Raw genomic sequence first — 24,027 nt, forward strand, 5'->3', positions numbered from 1 at the left:
TGATTAAAAAATAATAATAATGTGAGTTTGGCTTTTGCTCATGACTAGCATTTACATAACCTGTCCTTAAGCAAGGTTCAAGAATTGAAGGATCCTTAAAGAATACAGCATGTTGGACAGGCAGGGAAGAAAAACTGTATGCCTGACCCTGACATCCGTCTTCTACCTCTCTCCCCAACCCCTGTTAATGCAGTCCTCTTTTCTGGAGGAAGCTTTATCTTACCTGTTGACCTTTGCGCTCTGTCCTCTTGATAGCCATTCCCAAGCATCAACCCATGCCAGTGCCTGCTCAGCAACTACCTCTCCCCCATAATAATATGCCCTGACTTCACCTCCCCTGGACCATCCTCTCTTACTCTTGAAGGGCTCAGCTCTGACTCATCCTCCACAATAAACACCCCTGTCCCAACTTACCACTTCTACCTTGGCCTGAGCTGTCACTGGGGCCAGCCACACCTAAGACCAGATGCTCAGCTGAAGACTTGACTATGCCAATTAAAACAAACAAAACAAAGACAATGACCACTATCACCACCACAATGAAGTTGTTTAAATTCACATTTTTATATTCCTGCCCAAACACAGTGGCTCACGCCTGTAATCTCAGCACTTTGGGAAGCCGAGGTGGGTGGATCACTTGAGCTCAGCATGGGCAATGTGGCGAAACTCCATCTCCACAAAAACTATACAAAAGTTAGCCAGGCATGGGGGCATATGCTTGTAGTCCCAGCTACTCAGGAGGCTGAGGTGGGAGGATCGACCGAGCCCAGTTGGTCAAGGATGCAGACAGCCATGATTGTGCCACTGCACTCCAGCCTGGGCAACAGAGTGAGACCCTGTCTCAAAAAAAAAAAAAAAATTATACTCCTGTACTCACTTGGCCAAAATTGAACTCATCATCTTCTTCTCCAGACCTGTTTTTTCTCCTGTTTCTCATCTACCCAGCTCCCAAGGCAGAAACCTAGGAACCATTTTCTTTCTGGCTCCTGTTTACCTACTGTGATTAAACACCCACTTTACCCAGGTCAACCGCAGTTTGCACCGAGACATGCAGCACAGTTATTAACAGTGACCCTGCAAGTCTCAAAGGCAGCCAGACCCCAATTTAGGTGTTAAGCCATACAGTCACTGTGCCTCTGCCTCACATAAGGATCCAAGATCTTTCAACGTTGTCTCCTAAAATTTCCTGAGCCCAACCCGACCTTCTACTCTCTGTTACTGCCCTACACGATATCACATAATTTCTTCTGTGCTGGGCCTCGAGTGGGCTCCTAGCCTCATGGCCCCAATCTATCCTCATCTTATCCACACTGGGATCTGTCTAAAATAGAAATCTGATCATGAAATTGGATGTCTTGCTAATTGCCTTACAGAGACCATTCAAAGCCTAAGCTTTGCAAGCTAAGTTTGCCACTGCCCACAGAAGGCAGAAATAGCATCTTCAAAGAGCTAAGGGAGAATGATTACCTTTCCAGAATGTTATGCGTTGTTAAACTGCCATTCAAGAATGGGAGTAACATGAAGACATTCTCAGATATACAAAGACCACAAGAATGTACCACTCATAACCCCTCACAGAAACAAATACTCAAACAATATACTTCATTAAGAAGAAAAGCAAACTCTAAGAGAAGGTTTGGTATGCCAAAAAAAAAAAAAAAGTGTGTGCAAAATTTGATAAAATATTAACAATTATGCTCAACTGTTGACTAATTGAAAATAGTGTTTCTTTAAATCAGTATATTAAGAGAATATTACCAACAGCTTTATGCCAATACATTTTTTATTTGTTTGTTTTTGTTTTTGAGACAGAGTCTTGTTCTGTCGCCCAGGCTGGAGTGCAGTGGCATGATCTCGGCTCACTGCAACTTCTACCACCCGGGTTCAAGCAATTTTTGTGCCTCAGCCTCCCAAGTAGCTGGGATTACAGGCATGAGCCAGCGCACCCAGGTATTTTTTTTTTGTATTTTTAGTAGAGACATGGTTTCACCATATTGGCCAGACTGGTCTCAAACTCCTGGCCTCAAGTGATCTGCCTGCCTCTATCCTCCAGAGTGTTGGGATTACAGGTGTGAGCCACAGCGCCCAGCCGTGCCAATACATATGAAAATTTAAAATAGACAATGCCCTAGAAAAAAACACAATTTATCAAAACCGATACAAAATAAAACAGAAAATCTGAATAGCCTAATAACTATTTAAAAATTTAATCGTAATTTAAAAACTTTCCACAAAAGAAACTCCAGCCCCTGGTGACTTCACTAGTAAATTGGATCCAACACTTAAGAAAGAAATAACATAAATCTTCAAAATATTCTTCCAGAGGCTAGAAAATGGAAATACTTCTAAACCAGTTTTATGAGGATATCATAATCTTAACATCAAAACCTGAGAAGATCGTAACAATCACAGGAAGTTAAAGGCCTAGTTCATCCCTGAACACAAAGTTAGAAATCCTGAAGAAATATTAACAAATAAAATCTACAAGTATATAAAATGGTAATATTTTACAACCAAGTTATATATATTTCAGGAATAAAATATTGGTTTAACACTCAAAAAACAATCACTAAATGTCATAAGATTAACAGAATAAAGCCAGAAATCATGAGATCATCTCGAAATATATAGACGGATTTAATAAATTTTAGCATTCATTTGTAACAAAAACTTTAAGCAAACTCAAAGTAGAAGGAAACACCCCTAATTTGATAAAATGCTATAGAAAAAACTTATAGGAAGCATTTTAAGTAAATACTCATTTCAAAACTTGGAAGAGCAGACATTTAATTAGGTTTTAATTTTATATTACCATAGTTCATTTAGTTCGATCTCCTCAATTCAATTTACTCCAAAAATAATGAAAGAATCACGGTAAAACAGCTTTTTCAAAGGCGGCAAGCTAATAAATTGCTTTTCACATTTAGATCTATGAACCCCCTGGAATTCATTTTTGAACAATTATAAATATGGGGTCAAGTTTCATTTTTTTCCATGTGGATACCTAATTATCCCTGCTCCATTTACACAGAAGCCTTGTCCTCCTGCCTCTGTTCCATAGTGCTAGTACTGCCATAAATCTAGCATAGTGCGCAGGTGTGTTTCCAAGCTCCTCATTGCATTCCATGGGCCTTTGTGTTGATCCTTGCATCAGTTCCGCATTCTCACAATTACTATCGCTTTTCAAAAAGATGACATAAGATTAAGCAAATCCTTCAACATTGTTATTTGGCTATTCCTGGCCCTCTACATTTCCATATACATTTTAGAATTTGCTCAACAAATTTCCAGAAAACCTCTCTGGATTTCTATATTTTAGCGACTTTGACCATATAATATAAATTTTGAAGCAATCCTACAAAATGTTTTTTGGACACATACAAATGGAGTAAGAACTTAAGAAAGGTAAATATCAAACTGCAGCTAGTGGTGACCTCTGGGGAGACCGGGAAGCAAAATGAAATCAGGGAGACGTAGGTGTTTCAACTGCATTTCTAATGCTTTTACTGTTTTTTTGTTTGTTTGCTTTGACATAGGGTCTCACTCTGTTGCCCAGGCTGGAGTGCAGTGGCATGATCACAGCTCACTGCAGCCTTGACCTTCCCAGCTCAAGCAATCTTCCTGCCTAGCCAACCAAGTAGCTGGTACCACAGGTGCACCGCCATGTCTAGCTAATTTATTTTTATTTGTTCTGTAAAGACGGGGTCTCTCTATGTTGCCCAGGCTGGTCTCAAATGCTTAGGCTCAAGCGATCTTCCCGCCTCAGCCTCCCAAAGTGCTGGGATTACAGGCGTGAGGCCCCTGTGCCTAACCACTTTTACTCTTTATAAAATCTGTAGTAAAATCCTAGGATTTGACAGAGGTAAATAGCTGGCTGGTAGGCACACAGTTCTACATTTTTATTAACAAGTTAAATCCAGAAATATATGTTTAGATAATCATTTTAAAAATGAATCAAAATAGATGCAAAATCGCTTCTCAAATCACAGTTACCCAAGAGTTCAAACTCTGCCATATGGACTCTTACAAGGGTCATCCATTTACAATTCACTATAAAGGACAGTGAATTATAACTTGTAATTAATAAATCTCACAGAGAGCATTAAAAAATAAATTCTGAGGCCGAGGCGGGTGGATCACGAGGTCAGGAGATCGAGACCATCCTGGCTAACATGGTGAAACCCCGTCTCTACTAAAAATACAAAAAATAAAAAATAAAAAAATAAGCTGGGCGTGGTGGTGGGCGCCTGTAATCCCAGCTACTCAGGAGGCTGAGGCAGGAGATTGGCGTGAACCCGGGAGGCAGAGTTCGCAGTGAGCCGAGATCACGCCACTGCACTCTAGCCTGGGTGACAGAGAGAGACTCCGTCTCAAAAAAAAAAAAATAAAATAAATACATAAATAAAATGAATTCTTCTCTCACATTGAAAGAAAACATTTAATTCATTATTTGGCCAAGTGATAGAAAGAATAATTAAACTATCCACTATATGAAGTACTGCTTCCTTTAACCACATTCTTCATCTTCGAGGTTGCAAGATTACACATAGAAAATGCCAGTATAAATGCACGAAGTTTGAAAGGCCATGTGACACTGTACCTACAAAGTAACTCATTTCTGTGTCTAAATACAGGCAGCCTTCAATTCCTCACATCTCAGGTGTGCCCATGTGCTCCTCTCGCCCTCTGAGTAGAGGAGCAGAATAAGCCTCTGATTGAAATAGTGAAGAAATGTGTTTGTTCTTTTGTACAGGATGAGGGAAGTTAACGACACAGAAAAACTACATTTACCTTTCTTTTTTATTTTTTATTATTATACTTTAGGTTTTAGGGTACATGTGCACAATGTGCAGGTTTGTTACATATGTATCCATGTGCCGTGTTGGTTTGCTGCACCCATTAACTCGTCATTTAGCATTAGGTATATCTCCTAATGCTGTCCCTCCCCCCTCCCCCTACCCCACAACAGTCCCCGGAGTGTGATGTTCCCCTTCCTGTGTCCATGAGTTCTCATTGTTCAATTCCCACCTATGAGTGAGAACATGCGGTGTTTGGTTTTTTGTCCTTGCGATAGTTTACTGAGAATGATGTTTTCCAGTTTCGTCCATGTCCCTACAAAGGACATGAACTCATCATTTTTTACGGCTGCATCGTAATTATTCTTACTCGGTAAATTACTTTGACTTAATTTGGTCCCCAGAACGTTAATGTGAACCTTGACTTTTCCATTTGAATTAGTTCTGATCAACATTTGAGAGTTCCTTGGTAACTCTGAAGATGTAACTCCTAGGTTGTGTAAAGTTAGTATTTGCGCCCTTTTTCCTTTTGATCAATACAGTTAAGTTAGTTGAATGCACCATAATGACCCTGATTTCTATACTCAATTTCAAACAGAAAAAAGTGTTCCATGGCTACATGCTTCCCACCAATCCTGTCCAGTTATCCTATGAAAGGTAGGCACAGCCAGTTCTAGGCAAAAGGAACATGTTAGGTTTACCTAGGATTAAAGTATTAAACTAAAGGAAGCGAGCTCTAAGGGGAGATTTCAAGCATCAGTCAGCAGAAGATAGACTGTAGGTTGCGATAGTTTTTCCAGTAGCCCCATCATCCATTTCATAAGGGACTATCTGTTCATAAAAATATCTACAGTAACAAGAGATATCTTTCTCGATAGGCCATAATTGTAAGCATGTGGCATTGTTCGTTGTGAAATAATGCAAAAGCATAAGCTTTACTGACAAGAGCTCAGTACAAACATCAGAAAATAACAGGCTAACTTCACAGACCACTCCAACTACCTTGAAAATGAGATGTGAGGGAAGTCTGCTGAGGTCTCCCAGAAAAACTCTCCCTCACACTTAAGAAAAGGAAGCAAATGTGTTCCATTTTCTGCCTCTAGACTTTGTCGTAAGAGGTAATGCTTGGTAGTCCCGCAACCATCCCTCAATCTTGAGGGGACAAATTTGAGATTAAAATGTTCAGTGTTTTAGAGCCCTGGCATCATTGCAGGTTTGCTGCTGTTGTTGTTATTTAAACCATTCTTAGCTGGGTCTTCTCTTGGTTGAAGCCGAAGTCATCCCTCCTACCACCCTGTAACAACTACTTCCCATATTCACACGCAGGAAAAAAAAAGACATTCACTTGTCCATCATCACTTAATTGACACGACCTTTCTTTCTATGTCAGTTCCTTCAAACCGGTATTTGTTTCTGGTCCCTATTCTGATGATCTCTTTCTACAACTGTAACTTTTTAACTCTATAATCCACCAAGTATTAAATATACACTTTAGGTGATTCTGTGCAGTATAAAAGTATCCCTCTGATTCCAGGGACTGAAGTGACAAAACTTCTTTGGTCAGATAGATGATTCCTAAAATATATTACACCTAATTTGTCAAATTTTATAGACTGTTGGCAAGATTTAAGGTTTAATATGCTATCTATAAATAGAAAGTTCTCATATATTTATTTCCTTAAGGTTAATAGCCAAGAAAATGCAACAAGGATATTGGATATGTTTAACATTCTTCCAATCTACACTACAAGAAAACTGTAAGAAAATGCTGAGGACCCAGTTCGTTCATTTTTTTTTCTTTCTTTCTTTCTTTCTTAGTAACTCAATAAACAAGAAAGAAATACGGAGTTACAATAATCTAAATATGTAAAACGTACCAAAAGATCTCCTTTTTCACAAAAAATCAGCCCACAGACCTCTGATGGAGCAGGTTTCAACACAAGCAGAGGGCCACAATCCATAGGACTCCACAGACTACAGGGCAATTAAATGTCCTAACATCATAAGGCTAAGGTTATACAATATCAATGTTGGCAAAGCAAGCTGAAGATGGAAACTGAGGGTACAAGGGACTGAGAATCATGAGGACTGTGGCTGCTGCTCTCGGAACAGTGTATGTTTCCTTTTGACCCATATAGTTAAGTTAGTTGAATGCACCACAATGACCCTGATTTCTATACTCAATTTCAAACAGAAAAAAGTGTTCCATAGCTACACACTCCCCACTAATCCCATCCAGTTATCCTATGAAAGGTAGGCACAGCCAGTTCGAGGCAAAAGGAACATGTTAGGTTTAACTAGGATTAAAGTATTAAGCTAAAGGAAGCGAGCGCTAAGGGGAGGTTTCAAGCATTAGTCAGCAGAAGATAGACTGCAGGTTGCAATAGTTTTTCCAGTAGCCCCTATCATCCATTTCATAAGTGACTATCTGAAGTTGTGGGAGTGGTGGTGACAACAGAATAGTAGTAGTGGTGGTAAAAATGTAAATAACATTTAGCATGGATTAAATGCTTACAATGTGACAGGCTCTGTTATAAATGCTTTAGATATAAGCACTGTGATTATTCCAATACAAACTTGTCTATACTCTTGGTCACTGCACCTCTCCTTATTTTGAAGTCAACAATGCTTACTGAATACATATAAAAGGTTCTATGATTGGTCATCTTTCACATTTCTTCCTGTATCCCTATTAGTTTTTTCTGAGATAAACATCTCTTCTCCAGCAAAAGAAAATCCTTAATATACTTTTGGGGGAAGTAAAGTGAGAAAAATACACATGGAAATAATGAAAAAGTTTGAGATCCACGAATTTCATTGCAACACAATGAAGCTGATGCGATTCTCACAGCTGGATTTATTTGGGAATAGAATGAGGAAACACTGCGAAATCCCACATTAAGTCTCTATTAGACAACATTTATGATAATGACAGCAAAACCAGATCTTGAAGCTATTCCAAGCCAAGGAGATCAGCAAGTAATCAGAGGCTCAAGGCCTAATACAATTCTGGAGAGACGCGGAAGGATTTAGAGAATTAACTAGCAAAAAAGGATTAAAGAAAGGAAGAAGAAAATTTTGACCGCCACATTCATTGGTCAGTATCAGTGAAATTCGACATTCACCTGTGTATAGTTCCACCACTGTTACATACTGTATTAGTCCCTTTTCATGCTGCTGATAAAGTCGTACCAGATACTGGGAAGAAAAAGAGGTTTAGTTGGACTTACAGTTCCACGTGGCTGGGGAGGCCTCAGAATCATAGCAGGAGGTGAAAGGCACTTCTTACACGGTGGTGACAAGAGAAAATGAGGAAGATGTAAAAGCAGAAACCCCTGATAAGCCCATCAGATGTCATGAGACTTACTCACTATCACGAGAACAGTATGGGGGAAGCCGCCCCCGTGACTCAAATTATCTGCCACTAGGTCCCTCCCACAACACGTGGGGATTATGAGAGCACAATTCAAGATGAGATTTGGGTGGGGATACAGAGCCAAGCTGTATCACATATTATAAGTGTCTCTTGATAAATCTGCCTCATACTCTAGATTAGAAATAACTTGAAGTCAGGGACCACCAAGTCCGCCTTACTCTAGCGTCTAGCACAGCAGCTTGGTATAGGCAACAGTAACAGCTTATTACTTCAATATTAGGAGGTCTCTGGAGTCAGCTTTGGTTAAAATCCTGGCTCTGTTACTTACTACGACAGTTATGGCTGCATCACTTGCCGGTGCTAAGCCTCATTTTCATCATCTGTAACACGGATTTATAGTACTCACCTCATCCACTGTGATGCATAAAAGCTGTAACAGAGGCAAAGTATTAAGCTCAATGGCTTACACACAGCATTCAACAAATGGCAAGTATTATAAGGTCCTCAACAAATTAACGTACAGGTGAATAGTGTATTGAACTGTGATTGCTACAAGGCATAAAAGAGCCAGCCCTGGCCTTAAGAACCCCCCAGGCCTCATATCATGCAGCACTCAAGGCTGATGCTTGCTACCATAGAAACAGCAAGGATGAACTCTGACCCAGAGTTTCCCCTGGGACTCTAGGCATGACTGACCTCAGAGATGACCTAATTGATACAAACTCTTTCATAGTAACTGTCCCTCCTACTGATGCTTCCAAATTCTTTGCCCTTTCTCTTCTTTCTTCGTCTTTAGCTTCTTTTTTTCTGAAGTAAATACTAACACTTTCCTGTCACAAATTAACGTGCACAAGCAAATCTCTGACTTAAGTATAATTTTTAAAAATGTGCATTTAAACTAAATGAGTTATTCACATAGTTCCCTCACCTTGAAAAATACAAGGGAGGAAGGAAGAAAGGAAGGAAGGAGTTTCAGCAGTTAATCCAAAAAACAAGTGTAATAGTTTTACAACTGTTGGAAATCCATGGAAATAAAATTTAGGGCAAAAAGAAAGAAAATAGTTTCAAGATTGAGTGCCAAAGGTATCAAATTACAGACCTGCTTATTATAACAGTTATACTCAAAATGAGAGTGCAACAGAGAAGGAAGTGGGTTTCACCACCTAGTCAGACCATCTTTTACCATCTAATTGAACAACGATGTAGCTGAGACCCTGACAAGTTAAATAATTTTAACCATTATTACTTTGATTCAGAGTGTGGCTTGTGGACCAGCAGCATGAGTTTCACCTGGGAAACTGTTAGAAATGCAGAATCCCAGGCCCCATCCCAGACCCACTGAATTAGAATCTGCATTTTAACAAGCTCCACCAGGGATTCACCTGCACATTGAAGTTTGAGAAAGCATTAATACTTGCAGCCTACAAACCAGTAAGTTCATAGATTAGATCATTTAAACTTCATGCTGTATTTGTCTGTAAACTGTATACTGATTTTTAGATTTGTTAAAAAAATTTAAATCCTTTGGCTCTGAATAATCCACCTATGAGTTTTATACTCAGGTTAAACTTTAGGGAATGGCTTCTGGAAGCCCTGATTGAGCCACATACATAACATAACAATGCTATTGAGATGATGGCTCTGCTACAACTTTCTCACGTATAACACAGCAAGAATAACAGCACCCAAACTCAGAGGGTTACTGAGAAAATTAAATTACAACATGGAAAGCCTTTATAATAGTGCTTGACACAGAGTAAGGCTGAAGTAAGTGTTAACTACTAACTACAAGTATTATCATCTTGGATAGAGTGTAGTATCATAGGTTTGCAGCCACTACCCATCCATTCTCATCTACTCCTGTTGCAGTGATAAGTATTTGAGACCCCATTCAGGATTAGAAATATTATAGTCTGTGGCCTCAGAAGACAGCCAGTAAAACCCTTTAACTGGGAAAAAGATAACAGCCAATATTGCTGAATTATTTCATCCAATGAGGACTGACCTTGTAAGCCACCATGGATAGACACAGAATTAGTAAGTCCTAAATAAAATCTGTAAGTAAAATGTACAATGTTGAGTAATTTTCAATAAGTATCGCTCTGTGTAGGACTAAATATTGAATTCATAATTTTAGACTGTTTAAAAAACAAAGCATAAATTAAAGTTTTATTATTGAATATTCAGTTCAATGCACTGAAACAGCAAATTTTGCTTCAGGGGAGTTGGCAGGAGTATATACAACAAAGACCCAAACACTCAGAATGAATACAGCATGGGAAGTTGCAGTGGTGGACAGAACAAGATATCACTTGCATAACAGAATAACCATATTGTTGACCCACTTATCTCAAGCACAGATCCAGGTTGGTTAAAGAAAGCCATGGTAGGCAAAGCACTTAATTCAAAATAAGTAAAATGAACATCAAAAATTGAAATCACATTTTAACTTGAGTTTCATACTGACTAGATTTAAAACTGGGTTTCAAGGTATTCAGGAAAAGAGTCGCACAGGTGAGGAATCAGGGTCCCATCAATCAGAGACTGTTGCTAGCACCCAGGAGAGTGCCCCACAGCTGGACAGAAAGATGTACAGGACAGGATGTGGAGGCCACACAGAGAAAGACACCACAGAAGCCAACACGGCCTAGAACATAACTTAGGAGGGCCTAAAAGGAGACCAAGGAAGAGAAATTTCTGCTTCTTGCACAACAGGATTCCCAAACGGCTTCCAGAGTTTCCTGGCCAGGGGATCCACAAGTTCTTAGCTGCCAGCAGGCCTTTTCCCCATTTTCTCACCCCACCTCTGGGATTGCAGAGGATTACAATCATTTTAAGTATTTTTCTCAAGGCAGGTCAACTGTAGTGATAAAACAAGTTTTCTGTCAACACAGTCCCCTCTAATATATGTAAATATGACAACTCTACATAAATAGTTGAAAATGGCTAATGCTTTAGTTCTATCCGTATTTTTTATCCCTAAAGACAAACCACTCTATTATATCTGAAGGCAAGCAATCTGTCATGATGAAATAGGATATAAAATGGCACAAGTGCTAGGCTAAATAATAGCCCCCTTCCAAAGATATCCATGTCTTACTCCCTGGAACCTGTGAATATGTTATCCTATATTAAGAAAGATATTTATAGCTATAATTAAGGAAGGATGTTCAGATGAGGTGATTATTCTGAATATCCTGGTGGGTTCCATGTAATCAGAAGAGTCCTTCAAAGAGGGAGGCAAAAATTCAGAGACAGGGTAAGGTGTTTACAGAGGAAAGTGGCAGGGCTTGGGGGAAGGCATGTGATGCTGTCATAAGCCAAGAACTGAGGACTGCCTCTAGACGGGCAAAGGCAAGGGAACAGATTCTCCCCCAGAGCCTCCGGAAGGAACCAGCCCTGCTGACACTTTTACCTTAGGCCAATCAGGCTGATTCTGGATTTCTGTCCTCCAAAAACATAAAATAATAAGCTCACGTTGTTTTAAGCTTCTAAATTTGTGGTAATTTATTATAGCAGCAACAAGAAACTAATACATATTTTTGTATCTGGAAGTGAGGTATTGCTTGCAACAAATACATAAAAATGTGGAATTAGCCTTGGAATTGGTCAATGGGTAGTAGACAACTTGGAGCACCATGATATTAAATGGCTATTTCGCCTTGAAAAGACTCTTGTAGAAATATGGATGTTACAGACTCTGACAGGCAAGGAAAAAGTGAGGAGCATGGTAGAGAAAACCTATTCTGTCTGAGAATATCCAAATATTCATCAACATACTGGTGGTAGAAATACAGATGTCAAAAGCCCTGCTGGTAAGGGCTCACGAGGAAATGAGGAACATGTTAGTGGAAGGTAGAGGAAAGGGGATTCTTGTTCATTCATAGCGGCAGAATTAGATGAATTGGAAATGGAAAGCAAAACTTGTAAACAATGAACTTGGATATTTAGCTGAGGAAATTTCCAGGCAAACAGTGAAAATGCAGCCTGCTTTATTCTTGCAGGAGAAAACAGACAAATTAAGAGAACCGCTATGCAAAGAGAAGCAAGGTTAGACAATTTGGGAAATTCTTAGCCTATCTAGACTGAAAAAGACAAAAAGTTCGGGGTTTCACTGAAAGAAAAGTGCTCTGGAGAGAAAGCCATGAGTGCAGCTATACAACCCTTTGTTAATGCCTCAGAAGTTTCGAAGGATCAGGGTATTTAGTGACACAGAGGGCTCTTTGAAGAAAGTAAGCATATGATTCAAGGATCCCCTCAGGCATCTCAGCAGAAGCCAAAAATAGCTATGAATTATTCAAGAAAGAGCTGCAGAGGAGCCTCTTGTGTAATGGAATGAATCCCTATGATATACATGGGAGAGCCACGAGGTTTTGAGAATGATTTACCATCAGGAACACTGTCAGCTGGAATTGAGAGGGACAAAAGAAAAGAACAAAAAGAAAAGGAAAGAAAGAAGCCTATTTGACTCCTCAAATTCTTCAGGCAAAAGCCAGGGTAATAAAACAACTCACCTGCATATACATGCCACCCTTAATAAAAAAGGAGGTTAGGCACAGTGGCTCATCATGCCTGTAACCCTGACACTGTGGGAGGCCAAGGCAGGCAGACTGCTTGAGCCCAGGAGCTGAAAAACAGCCTGGGCAACATGGCAAGACACCTTCTCTACTAAAAATACAAAAAACTGGCCGGGTGTGGTAGCATGTACTTGTAGTACCAGCTACTCGGGGGGCTGAGATGTGAGCTTGGGAGGTGGAGGTTGCAGTGAGCCGTGATGGCACCACTGGGCTCCAGCCTGATGACAGAGCAAGACTTGGTCTCATAAATAAATAAATGAACTTTAAAAAAGAAGGATATTTTAGAGGGTAGAAATACAGGTCAAAAAGGTGAAGCCATGGGCCATACAGAATTATCCCCAGGCCTTGAAACCTAATGGCTGAATTTTGAAATAGCTTGGAACCAGTGACTCTTTTTCTTCTCCTTTCATTTTCTTCCTTTTTGAATGGAAATGTCATGAGTATTCTCCAATGCCTATCCTACTCATTGTATTTTGGGAGTAGGTACCTTGCTTCAGGTGCAAAGGTGGAGAGGAATTTCGCCCCAGGATGAATCATACCCAGAGTGTCACATAAACCAGCTTTAGATAATTAAATGATGAAATGGGACTTAGGGGCTAATGATATTTAGATGACATTTTGGATTCTGAGTTGATTTTGCAATGGGTTCAGAGTTTGTGGGACCTTGGGATAGGCTAAATGTATTTTACAAAAGACAGACGTGAATCTTTAGGGGTCAAAGGGAACACTGTGGTAGACTGAAAAATCCCCCCAACCCTACCCAAAGATATCTATGTCCTAATCCCTGTAACCTAGAAATATGTTACCTTACATTCAAAAGGAAATTTACATTTCCTTTTGTATTAGAGAATTAATTTGTATTAAAGTATTAAAGGATTACTTTAAAAGAAGTATTTTGAGATGGGAAGATTATCCTGAATTACCCAGCAAGGCCTGATATAATCATAAGGGTCCTTAAAAGAAAGAAGCAAAGGTCAAAGAGAAGGCAATGTGACAAAAGATGGAAGCAGACAGAAAAGGCAACATGATGCATGGCTATGATCCAAGGACTGAGGATGGCCTTTAAAAGCCAGAAAAGGTGATAGTTCGCAAGGACAGAAAACCAAATAATGCATGTTCTCACTCATAGCTGGGAACTGAACAACGAGAACACTTGGACACAGGGCGGGGAACATCACACACCAGGGTCTGTCGTGGGGTGGGGGGAAGAGGGAGGGATAACATTAGGAGAAATACCTAATGTAAATGATGAGTTAATGGGTGCAGCAAACCAACACTGCACATGTATACATATGTTACAAACCTGCACGTTGTGCACATGTACCCTAGAACTTAAAGTATATTAAAAAAAAAAAAAAGCCAGAAAAATCAAGAAGGTGGATTCCCCAGAGAGCCTACAGAAGGAGCCAGCCCTGCTGACACCTTAACTTTAGCCCAGTTGGGTGGATTTTGGTTTTCTGACCTCTAGAACTGTAAAATAATAAATACGTGCTGTTTCAAGCTACTAGATTTGTGGTAACTGGTTACCTAAGCAACAGGAAACTAACAAGAACAGATACTAATTATAAGTGAATACGTAGGTAATAGTATGATCTATAATCTACACAAAGTAGTTTATGAACATATACTAAATATGAATATACAAATCCTAACTGCCCCATTAGAAGTTCTTAAGTTTGTTACACAAAGACAACTATAAAAATTATATATTAGTGCAGGTATGCATATATTGGCTTTCAAATTTGAAGGCAGAAAGGAGAAAAAAATGACATTTAGTACAAGAGATCAAGAGTCTATTTCTGACTACGTGTCTCATAAAAAAAGATTGTTGTAAGTACACTTAAAATTGAATTTGAGCCACTTAATTATGGTGGCAACTGTGTTTTTCATCTTTATTTGTCACACCGTGGTGTTGAGCACACCATTCTACACAATGTTGGTGTTCCATAAATGTTTGCTGATTAAATAACTGACAATATGTTAAAAAAAAAGAATGAGAAAAAGTTACAGCCTTAGCCAGGTTTTATTGTGAATTAGATACAGCTTTATTTCAAATTAGTCTACAAGGAAATTGATGCTAAAATAAAACATAATTATTCAAGTAGAAGTTTTTAAAAGTCCTCATAGTTTGGGAGGCCGAGGCGGGCGGATCACGAGGTCAGGAGATCGAGACCACGGTGAAACCCCGTCTCTACTAAAAATACAAAAAAATTAGCCAGGCGTGGTGGCGGGCGCCTGTAGTCCCAGCTACTCGGAGAGGCTGAGGCAAGAGAATGGCATGAACTCGGGAGGCGGAGCTTGCAGTGAGCCGAGTTTGCGCCACTGCACTCCAGATTGGGCGACGGAGAGAGACTCCGTCTCAAAAAAAAAAAAAAAGTCCTCATAAGGTAAAACCAAAAATATATGCACATATACATATACACATAGGAAGGTTTAAGATGCAGATGGGCACACACACAAAATCAGTGTGCTTCACTGTAACAATAAAAAAATACATTCACAAAAATCACACCTGTCCTTAAAGTTGATGATATGGTTTGGCTGTGTCCCCACCCAAATCTACAACTTCAATTGTATCTCCCAGAATTCCCACATGTTGTGGGGGCAACTCAGGTGGAGGTAATGGGATCCCAGGGGCCGGTCTTTCCTGTGCTATTCTCCTGATAGTGATTAAGTCTCACAAGATCTGATGGGTTTATCAGGGGTTTCTGCTTTTGCTTCTTCCTCATTTTCTCTTGCTGCCGCCATGTAAGAAGAGCCTTTCGCCCACCACCGTGATTCTGAGGCCTCCCCAGCCATGTGGAACTGTAAGTCCAATTAAATCTCTTTTTCTTCCCAGTCTCAGGTATATCTTTATCACCAGCATGAAAATGGACTAATACAGTTGAAAAGGTCTGTACACAAATATAAATAAGTATAACTCCAGAGAGAGATGAGCCCTTCTAGGTAGATAGACACTGATGGCTGCTTTCACCGCTGGGGCATGAGTAGGCAGAAGAGCTAGCCTGCTACTGGCAAAGACATTTTGTTGGAATAAGAAGAAATGAGCCACACTTGCATGAGCCAAGCATGGGCTGGCATATGGCAGATTGGAAAATGGAGAAACAGAGCTAACCCTCACTGCCAGCCAATTCTCCTTCATAATATTTCTGCTTACAAATGCTGGTGGTGGAAGAAGCTGGTAAGTGGATGGAAAGCAGAAAGAGATCCTGTGATCTCACATGGTTAGATCCCAAACTCTGCTGCAGGCAGGGCTAGATCTCACCATCAAGAGGAAATCAGATGTGAAATTCAACTCAAGTCCTGATTAGAACAAAAAGATCTGGCCTAGTCACCTTAGCAGCCAGAAGGTAGAAAGCATAAGGCTTTCTGGGGATACATTTTTATCTACCTCCGTCTTTGTCCATTCAAACACGATCAAAAAAAAAAAAAAAAGACAAGTGAAGAAGCAGGAAAAATGTAAGCCATGATTAGGAAGGGAAAACAACCACAACAAAAGAACACTAGATAACCACATGGTTGGAATTAAAAGACAAGTACTTTAAAATAACCATTATGAGGCCGGGCACAGTGGTTCATACCTGTAATCCCAGCACTTCGGGAGGCCAAGGCGGGTGGATCACCTGAGGTCAGGAGTTCACGACCAGCCTGGCCAACATGGTGAAACCCTGTATCTACTAAAAATACAAAAGTTAGCCAGGCATGGTGGTGCATGCCTGTAATCCTAGCTACTCGGGAGGCTGAGGTGGGAGAATTGCTTGAATCCAGGAGGCAGAGGTTGCAGTGAGCCGTGATCACGCCATTGCACTCCAGCCTGGGGAACAGAGCAAGTCTCCGTCTCAAAATAAAATAAAAAATAATAAAATAAAATAAAATAAAATAAAATAAAATAAAATAAAATAAAATAACCATTATGAATATGTGAAAGAATTTAAGGAAGAATGGATGAAATGGATGAAAAGATCAAGCATTTCAGTAGATAAATGAAAACTCTAAAAAGGAAGCAAATGCAAATTCTAGAATTGAAAAATACAGTTATCTGGGGAATGATTAATTCACTGGATGGGCTTAATAGTTACTTGGACAAAACAGGAAAAAAAAAAGATTAGCAACCCAAAGAGAAGACAATAAAAATTATCAAAAATAAAGCACACACGAAAAGAAAATCGTTAATTAAAAAAACCTTTCATCAGAGTTCTATGGCACAGGATCAAATGGTCTAACACATATGCAGCTTCAATCCGAAAAATGAATGGAGTAGAATTGTTGGACAAGATACTAGATGAGGGCTGGGTGCGGTGGCTCACGCCTGGAATCCCAGCACTTTGGGAGGCCAAGGCAGGCGAATCACAAGGTCAGGAGTTTGAGACCAGCCTGGCCAACATGGTGAAACCCCGTCTCTACTAAAAATACAAAAAATTAGCTGGGCGTAGTGGTGGGCACCTATAATCCCAGCGGCTCAGGAGGCTGAGGCAGGAGAATTGCTTGAACCCAGGAGGTGCAGGTTGCAGTGAGCCGAGATCGCAGTACTGCACTCCAGCCCGGGCGACAGAGTGAGATTCTGTCTTAAAAAAAAAAAAAAAAAAAAAAAGTACAAAATTGGTTCTCTGCTTAGACTAATAATATTGACAAATATCTTTTCTCTTGCATAAAATTTCTGAAGGTTTATAAACCCCTTGTGTGTTTATGGACCTCTATTTAGGAACTTCTTTTATTTTTTGAGACAGAGTTTCACTCTTTTTGCTCAGGCTGGAGTGCAACGGCACGATCTCAGCTGACTGCAACCTCCGCCTCCTGGGTTCAAGTGATGCTCCTGCCTCAGCCTCCCAAGCAGTTGGGACTACAGGTGTGTGCCACCATGCCCAGCTAATTTTTGTATTTTTAGTAGAGACAGGGTTTCACCATGTTGACTAGGCTGGTCTCGAACTCTTGACCTCAGGTGATCCACCCGTCTTGGCCTCCCAAAGTGCTGAGATTAAAGGCACGAGCCACCGCGCCTGGCCAGGAACTTCTTTACAAATTCACATTATTTAAAATTCATGCAGCCATAAAAAAGAATGAGTTCATGTCCTTTGCAGGAACATGGATGAAGCTGGAAACCATCATTCTCAGCAAACTAACAGAGAAACAGAAAACCAAACACCACATGTTCTCACTCATAAGCTGGAGTTGAACAATGAGAACACATGGACACAGGGAGGGGAACATCACACACCGGGGCCTGTTGGGGGGTGGCAGGCAAGGGGAGGCAGAGCATTAGGACAAATACCTAATGCATGCGGGGCTTAAAACCTAGATGACAGGTTGACAGGTGCAGCAAACCACCATGGCACACGTATACCTATGTAACAAACCTGCACGTTCTGCGCATGTATCCCAGAACTTAAAGTAAAATAAAAATAAAATAAAATAATAAAATTCAATGGCTTTCAAGTACATGATCCTGTCGATCCTTGACGGCCATTTTTATTATTATCTATTCAGTTCTTCCAAGTCATCTTACCTGAAACTTCACCTTCTGATTAATGTTGGATACACGGAACTGCTTCAGGAAGCGCTCGTCCTCACACCAGAAGAGACGGATATCAGGGATGTCGTAGAGGATCATGGCTAGCCTTTCTAATCCTAAGCCAAAAGCCCAGCCGATTCGGTCTTGAGCACCAGCTATGATTAGGAAACAAAATAGTTGTTTTTAAAAAGTATTGAGATTGGATAGGTTCATACCACTCCCTGATAGTTATCAGTGACACTAATTAGATGCCCACAGTGGCCAAGGCACTGGGCAGCCGCTACAAAGACATCCATGAAGGTGCCCAATCTTCTACGCTTTTTCATCTCCATATTCCTGACTGCCCTCATGAAAGCATTCTGAAGTCACACTGTCTGGAGTACTGTATTTCATTTCTGATTAAATTCTAGGCTTTCTGAAGCACTGGTTCCTGAACTGAGTTACGATTTTTCTGTAGTCTTTGCTTGCTCTGATTCAAACATTTAGCCCACTGTATATAGGTTACGGAGTGGAAAGTAAAGACGGTCTCTGTCCTTAAGTGTAGTAGATAATGAGATACATTCAAAACATGCCATACTAGCCATAACATGTTTAGAATGAACTTACATTAAGAAAGTGCATATGTCATGCCTTTAAGAACCTCAGCTTTATTAAACACCATAATGCTTATTCTTAGCAAGAGCTACTTCAGCATTGCAGAGAATACAAGCAAGCCCAGATGAGGGGCATATCTAGCACCACCTACTCCAAAGATAGAGGGTCCTGCTCAGATTGTGTCAATGCCATGAATTAGAAGGGTTTACTTCACAAACTGAGGCAGTGTAAAAGGGAAGATAGAAACTGCAGAATGAAGGCAGGCAAGGGAGCAATTCACACTGCTGGAAAGCTTATGAAATGAGCTCATGAAAGGAATATAATTCCAATGGGACACTAACAGATGAGTAGGATCCTGTGGTAGGCTGAGACGGCCTCTGAGACCCCCATCCCGCATGCACATGCCTTGTGTAAACTCCTCCTGTTGAGTATGGGTGGGATCTAGGAACAGGATGGGAATGTAAGCCTGTGACTGCTTTACTTTTTATCTAAGACTCCATCTTGGCCTATTGGAGAGAGATCCCCCTCCTGGCTGTGAAGAGGCCGCATGACTCGGGCCCTTGAGAAGTCCTAAAGGAGCTCAGAGAGGCACCAGCAGCCAGCGAGAAAATGGGAACTTCACTTCTACAGGGGGACGGAAGAAATTCTCCCAACAGCTGAAGTGAGCTGATGATAGGACCCCAGCTTCAGAGAACACAGCCCTGCCTCCGCCTTGATTTCAACCTGGAAAGATCCTGATCAGGGGACCCTATCAATCCATAGCCAGGCTCCTCATGAAAGGATATTATGATATAGTCAATTTGTGCTATGTTAGGCCACTAAGTGTAATTTGTTACCCAGAAAAAAAAAAAAAAAGCAAACAAACAAACATAACTAATCCAGATTCAAAATGTAGAGAAAAGTGATAGGAAATTCCAGACTGAAGGAGTTTCTTCAATAGCAAAGGGAAGGGATGCAGCACGGGAAGGCTGAAGAGTGGATTCTAGACATACAGGCAGGACTCGTCTCAATGAGCCACAAGAAACATTTTGTTCTCATTTCTACTTTGCATTTAATGTTTTCCTAAAACATAAAAAACTTGGCCGGGAGCGGTGGCTCATGCCTGTAATCCCAGAACTTTGGGAGGCCGAGGCTGGCGGATCACGAGATCAGGAGTTCAAGACCAGCCTGGCCAACAGTGAAACCCAGTCTCTACTAAAAGTACAAAATTTAGCCCGGCATGGTGGCGTGTGCCTGTAATCCCAGCTACTTGAGAGGCTGAGGCAAGAAAACTGCTTGAACCTGGGCGGTGGAGGTTCAATTTCAGCAGTGAGCTGAAATTATGCCACAGCACTCCAGCTTGGGCCACAGAGCGAGAAAACAACAACAACAACAAAACCCTTACAATTGTTTCACAAATCCCCATTCGCTCTAGCTGAACCAGAACGTTCATGGAGCTTCAGGATTAGATGTGCAAAGTCCAGGAGGGAAAAGGCTTCACTATAAGTGAAACACCAGCGCCTGTGGTTATCACTTGGCATCAAGGCAATCATCAAGACAAACGGGAACACAGGCTATAAGCTACAGATAGATCGAGATGCACTGGTCATTAGCAAAGAACTTTTTAAAAATTTCCAGCACATCACAGGCTGATAATTTGGTTGCATATAAAATTATGCACATGACATTCCACTCAACAACAACATAATTGACATTCTTTTCAAGTGTACATGGGTCATTCACCACCACAGACCATATTCTGGAACACAAAATACATTTCAAATATTTAAAAGGATTGAAATTGTACAAAAAAAGTTCTATGTCCAAATGCAAATAAATCAGAAATCAACAGAAAAATATCTGAAAAATCTCCCAAGTATTGGGAAATTAAACAACATACTTCTCTAAGTAACACATGAGCCAAAGAAGTCATCACAAGGGAAATCAGAAAATATATTTAAATGAATAAAAATTAAGATGTGACACATTAAAACTGGAACTCATAAATTATTGGGTGGGAATGATAAAACCACTTTGGTAGTTTCAAAAACAGTTTGGTAGTTTTTTACAATAAACCAACATTTCTCAACTGGGGGCAATTTTAGCCACTACGGGACATTTAGTAAGGTCTGAAGACATTTTTGGTGATTAAAACTGGGAGTGGGGAGCATCGTGACATCTAGTGGGTAGAGGCCAAAGATGTTGCTAAAGATCCCATAATGGAAGGAATGGTTTCCCACAACAAATAATTATCCAACCCAAAACACGAAACAGGGAAACCCTGAAACAGACACTTAGCATATGACACAGCAATTCCGTTCCTAAGTATTTACCTAAGATACGGAAACATGTGCACTGAAAGTCCAATATATCAATGTTCATCACAGCTTACTTCAGAATAGCCCAACCCCGAAACACCCCAAATGTCCATCAGCCAGTGAATGGAGAAATTGTGGTATATTCATATAGTAGAATTGTCAAAGGCATCTGAACCAGAGTGACTCCACCTTGAGCAGGGGCTGGGTAAAATGAGGATGAGACCTGCTGGGCTGCATTCCCAGGAGGTGAGGCATTCTCAGTCACAGGATGAGATAGGAGGTCAGCAGGGGTGGTATCACAAGATACAGGTCACAAAACCCTGCTGAGAAAACAGGATATGGTAAAGAAGCAGACCAAAACCCACCAAATCCAAGATGGTGACAAAAGTGGCCTGTGGTCCTCCTCATTGCTGGTTATATGCTAATTTTAATGCATCAGCATGCTAAAAGACATTCCCACCAGCGCAATGACAGTTTACGAATGCCATGGCAATGTCTGGAAACTACGCTATATACTCTCAAAGGGGGAGGAACCCTCACTTCTGGGAATTGCCTGCCCCTTTCCTGGAAAACTCATGAATAATCCACCTCTTGTTTAGCATATAATCAAGAGATAACCCTAAGTATTATGCAGTGGAACAGCCCATGCCACTGCTCTGTCTATGGAGTAGCCATTCTTTTGTTTCTTTACTGTCTTAATAAACTTGCTTTCACTTTACACTGTGGACTTGCCCCGAATTCTTTTTCACACAAGATCCAAGAACACTCTCTTGGGGTCTGGATCAGGACCCTTTTCTGATAGCAGAATATGACCTAGTATAAAAATAACTTATTCCTATACAGAACAAAATACATGAATCTCAAAAGAATTATGTTTAACAAAAAGAGATTAGTCACTAAAGATTATCTACAATATGGATTCAATTCACATGACATTCTAGACAAAGTGAAACTATAGAGACAGATAACAGATTGGTAGGACATGAGAGAACTTTTCCGGGAGATGGAAATTTTCTCTATCTTGATTGTGAGGTGTTTACATGACTGTATATATCCTTCAAAACTCATCTAGCTATGTTTTGAAAGTATGAATTCTGTTGTGTGTAATACTACTTCAACAAACCGGCAATTCAAACATCCTACACTTGAATGACACAGCAGTACCAAGTCAAATTGCTGTAAGTTTCTAAACGCCTCTCAGCATCTGTGGTTATCTCCTTGTGAACCGGAAACTGATAGTTTGTGGATCAGCACCATTCTGAGCACCACACGTTGAGGTACACTGATTTAAATGATATAGAATATGCTCATATAGCTTATATATATATATTTAAACCCACAAAGTTAAGACGTTCCATAGCAAACTCTTACATATTCTAAGTGCTGATCCACAGACCCCTAGGAATCTGCAGACTGCAAGCTGAGAATCACGACTGGGAAACAAAATATAACCCCTAACAACACCACCAAAGGCCCCTCACACCTGGTGCTGGGCCCAGCACCTCAGATTATCCACAGTTCTCTAAACATCATATGTCGTTGTCATAATATAGCGGATCTTCCTAACACTTGTCCCTCTCCTAAAGTAACCTCTCATGGTCCTCTAAAACTTCATTGAAGTATTCTGACTGTGAGATTCTTCCTCTGACCCTGAAGCATTAAGTTTACCTTCATTTCCCCGTGACAAACACGCTGTACATATTTCTATAAGCAACTATCACACTTATAAGTCTCTCTCCCCATCTAAACCTGAGAGTTCTGAGAAAACAGTCCCTACACAATGTCATACACAGTACTGTCTACTCCATAAACGAGTTTTAGACATATATCTGTGCTAATGAGAAGAACATGTGCTTCCCATATAGTGGATTCTTTGAGTCATTCTCACAGCACAAAGCTGAAGATACGACAGTGCGAATGAATGATGTCTCAGAGAAAAACAAAAAAGGGCTGGTGTTCTGAAAAGCAGAGTTTACACAGTGTTCACAATTAAGGGTTGGGAGGCTAAAGGCGTACGGAAGAAGAAAAAAAGCACTAACTGCTTCATTCATTGCTTGCTAGACACTGAATACCAGTTTCACAGATGGGAAATGGAAATGATCACAAAATGCTCAGAAGTAACAGCATTGAAGGGAATAAATACCATCTAAAAGGTAAATCTACATTCTATGATGTTTGTCAAAATAGAAATATCAGAAACAGTAAGAAATAAAGGTATGAGTCCAAAATTGAATTATCATAAAGTTATGGAAAAACAGAGAAATTTCCCATTTGCTATCTTCCTCCCAGCTGAGCCAGGGAGCTGCCAAGCACAACAGTCCTGAAGAGGCCAGACCCACGCATGAACAGCCACGTGGTACAGGTGAGAAACATGGCTCAGGAAAAGGGTGAACGAACTTCACCTAAGAGGGAGCCCCATGGCTGCCACTATGATGGCAGTCTAGGCTCCACTGTAATATGTCTCAGAGTAAAGGACGACTTGCTTTACCAGCCTCATGTGGCCCAGCTTCTGAATGGAGCAGGGTAAGAGGGAGCAGAGGGAACACCGCCAGCTGGAAATCACATCTGCAGAACACGGCGAGGGGAGGCTGGGCTGTCCTGTGTAAGGCTGCACACTGGGAGTAATGTTGATGATGAGAATTCAGTTTTTCGCATTCGGAGTAATGCTGATGATGAGAATTCAGTTTTTCGCATTCGAAATGGCCACAATAGATAGTTGCTCCTGCCATTCCATTACTGCCACACAGAATGGCTTAACATCAGTGAGTCTTTAAAGTCATTAATCACATTGGCTAATATCCAAGAATTCACTGAAAAGATAAAAATAGTTACCTTCACAAATACAACTTCCAATTGCTTTTTTCAGAAGGCTCACTGC

General features: G+C 40.5%; 1 protein-coding gene across 21 annotated transcripts in view; it reads right to left on the reverse strand.

Annotated features, from left to right (window-relative positions):
* The window catches only part of FARS2 (phenylalanyl-tRNA synthetase 2, mitochondrial), a 524,433-nt gene that overhangs the window by 194,738 nt on the left and 305,668 nt on the right, over window positions 1-24,027 (reverse strand). For all 21 annotated transcript variants that reach the window (XM_063632667.1, XM_063632663.1, XM_055263664.2 and 18 more), the window contains one exon: window positions 18,253-18,413. In XM_063632667.1, coding sequence (XP_063488737.1) covers window positions 18,253-18,413 — 161 coding nt within the window. The remainder of the gene's footprint in view (window positions 1-18,252; window positions 18,414-24,027) is intronic.

The sequence above is a fragment of the Symphalangus syndactylus genome, chromosome 23, assembly GCF_028878055.3.
Source record: "Symphalangus syndactylus isolate Jambi chromosome 23, NHGRI_mSymSyn1-v2.1_pri, whole genome shotgun sequence".
NCBI lineage: Eukaryota > Metazoa > Chordata > Mammalia > Primates > Hylobatidae > Symphalangus > Symphalangus syndactylus.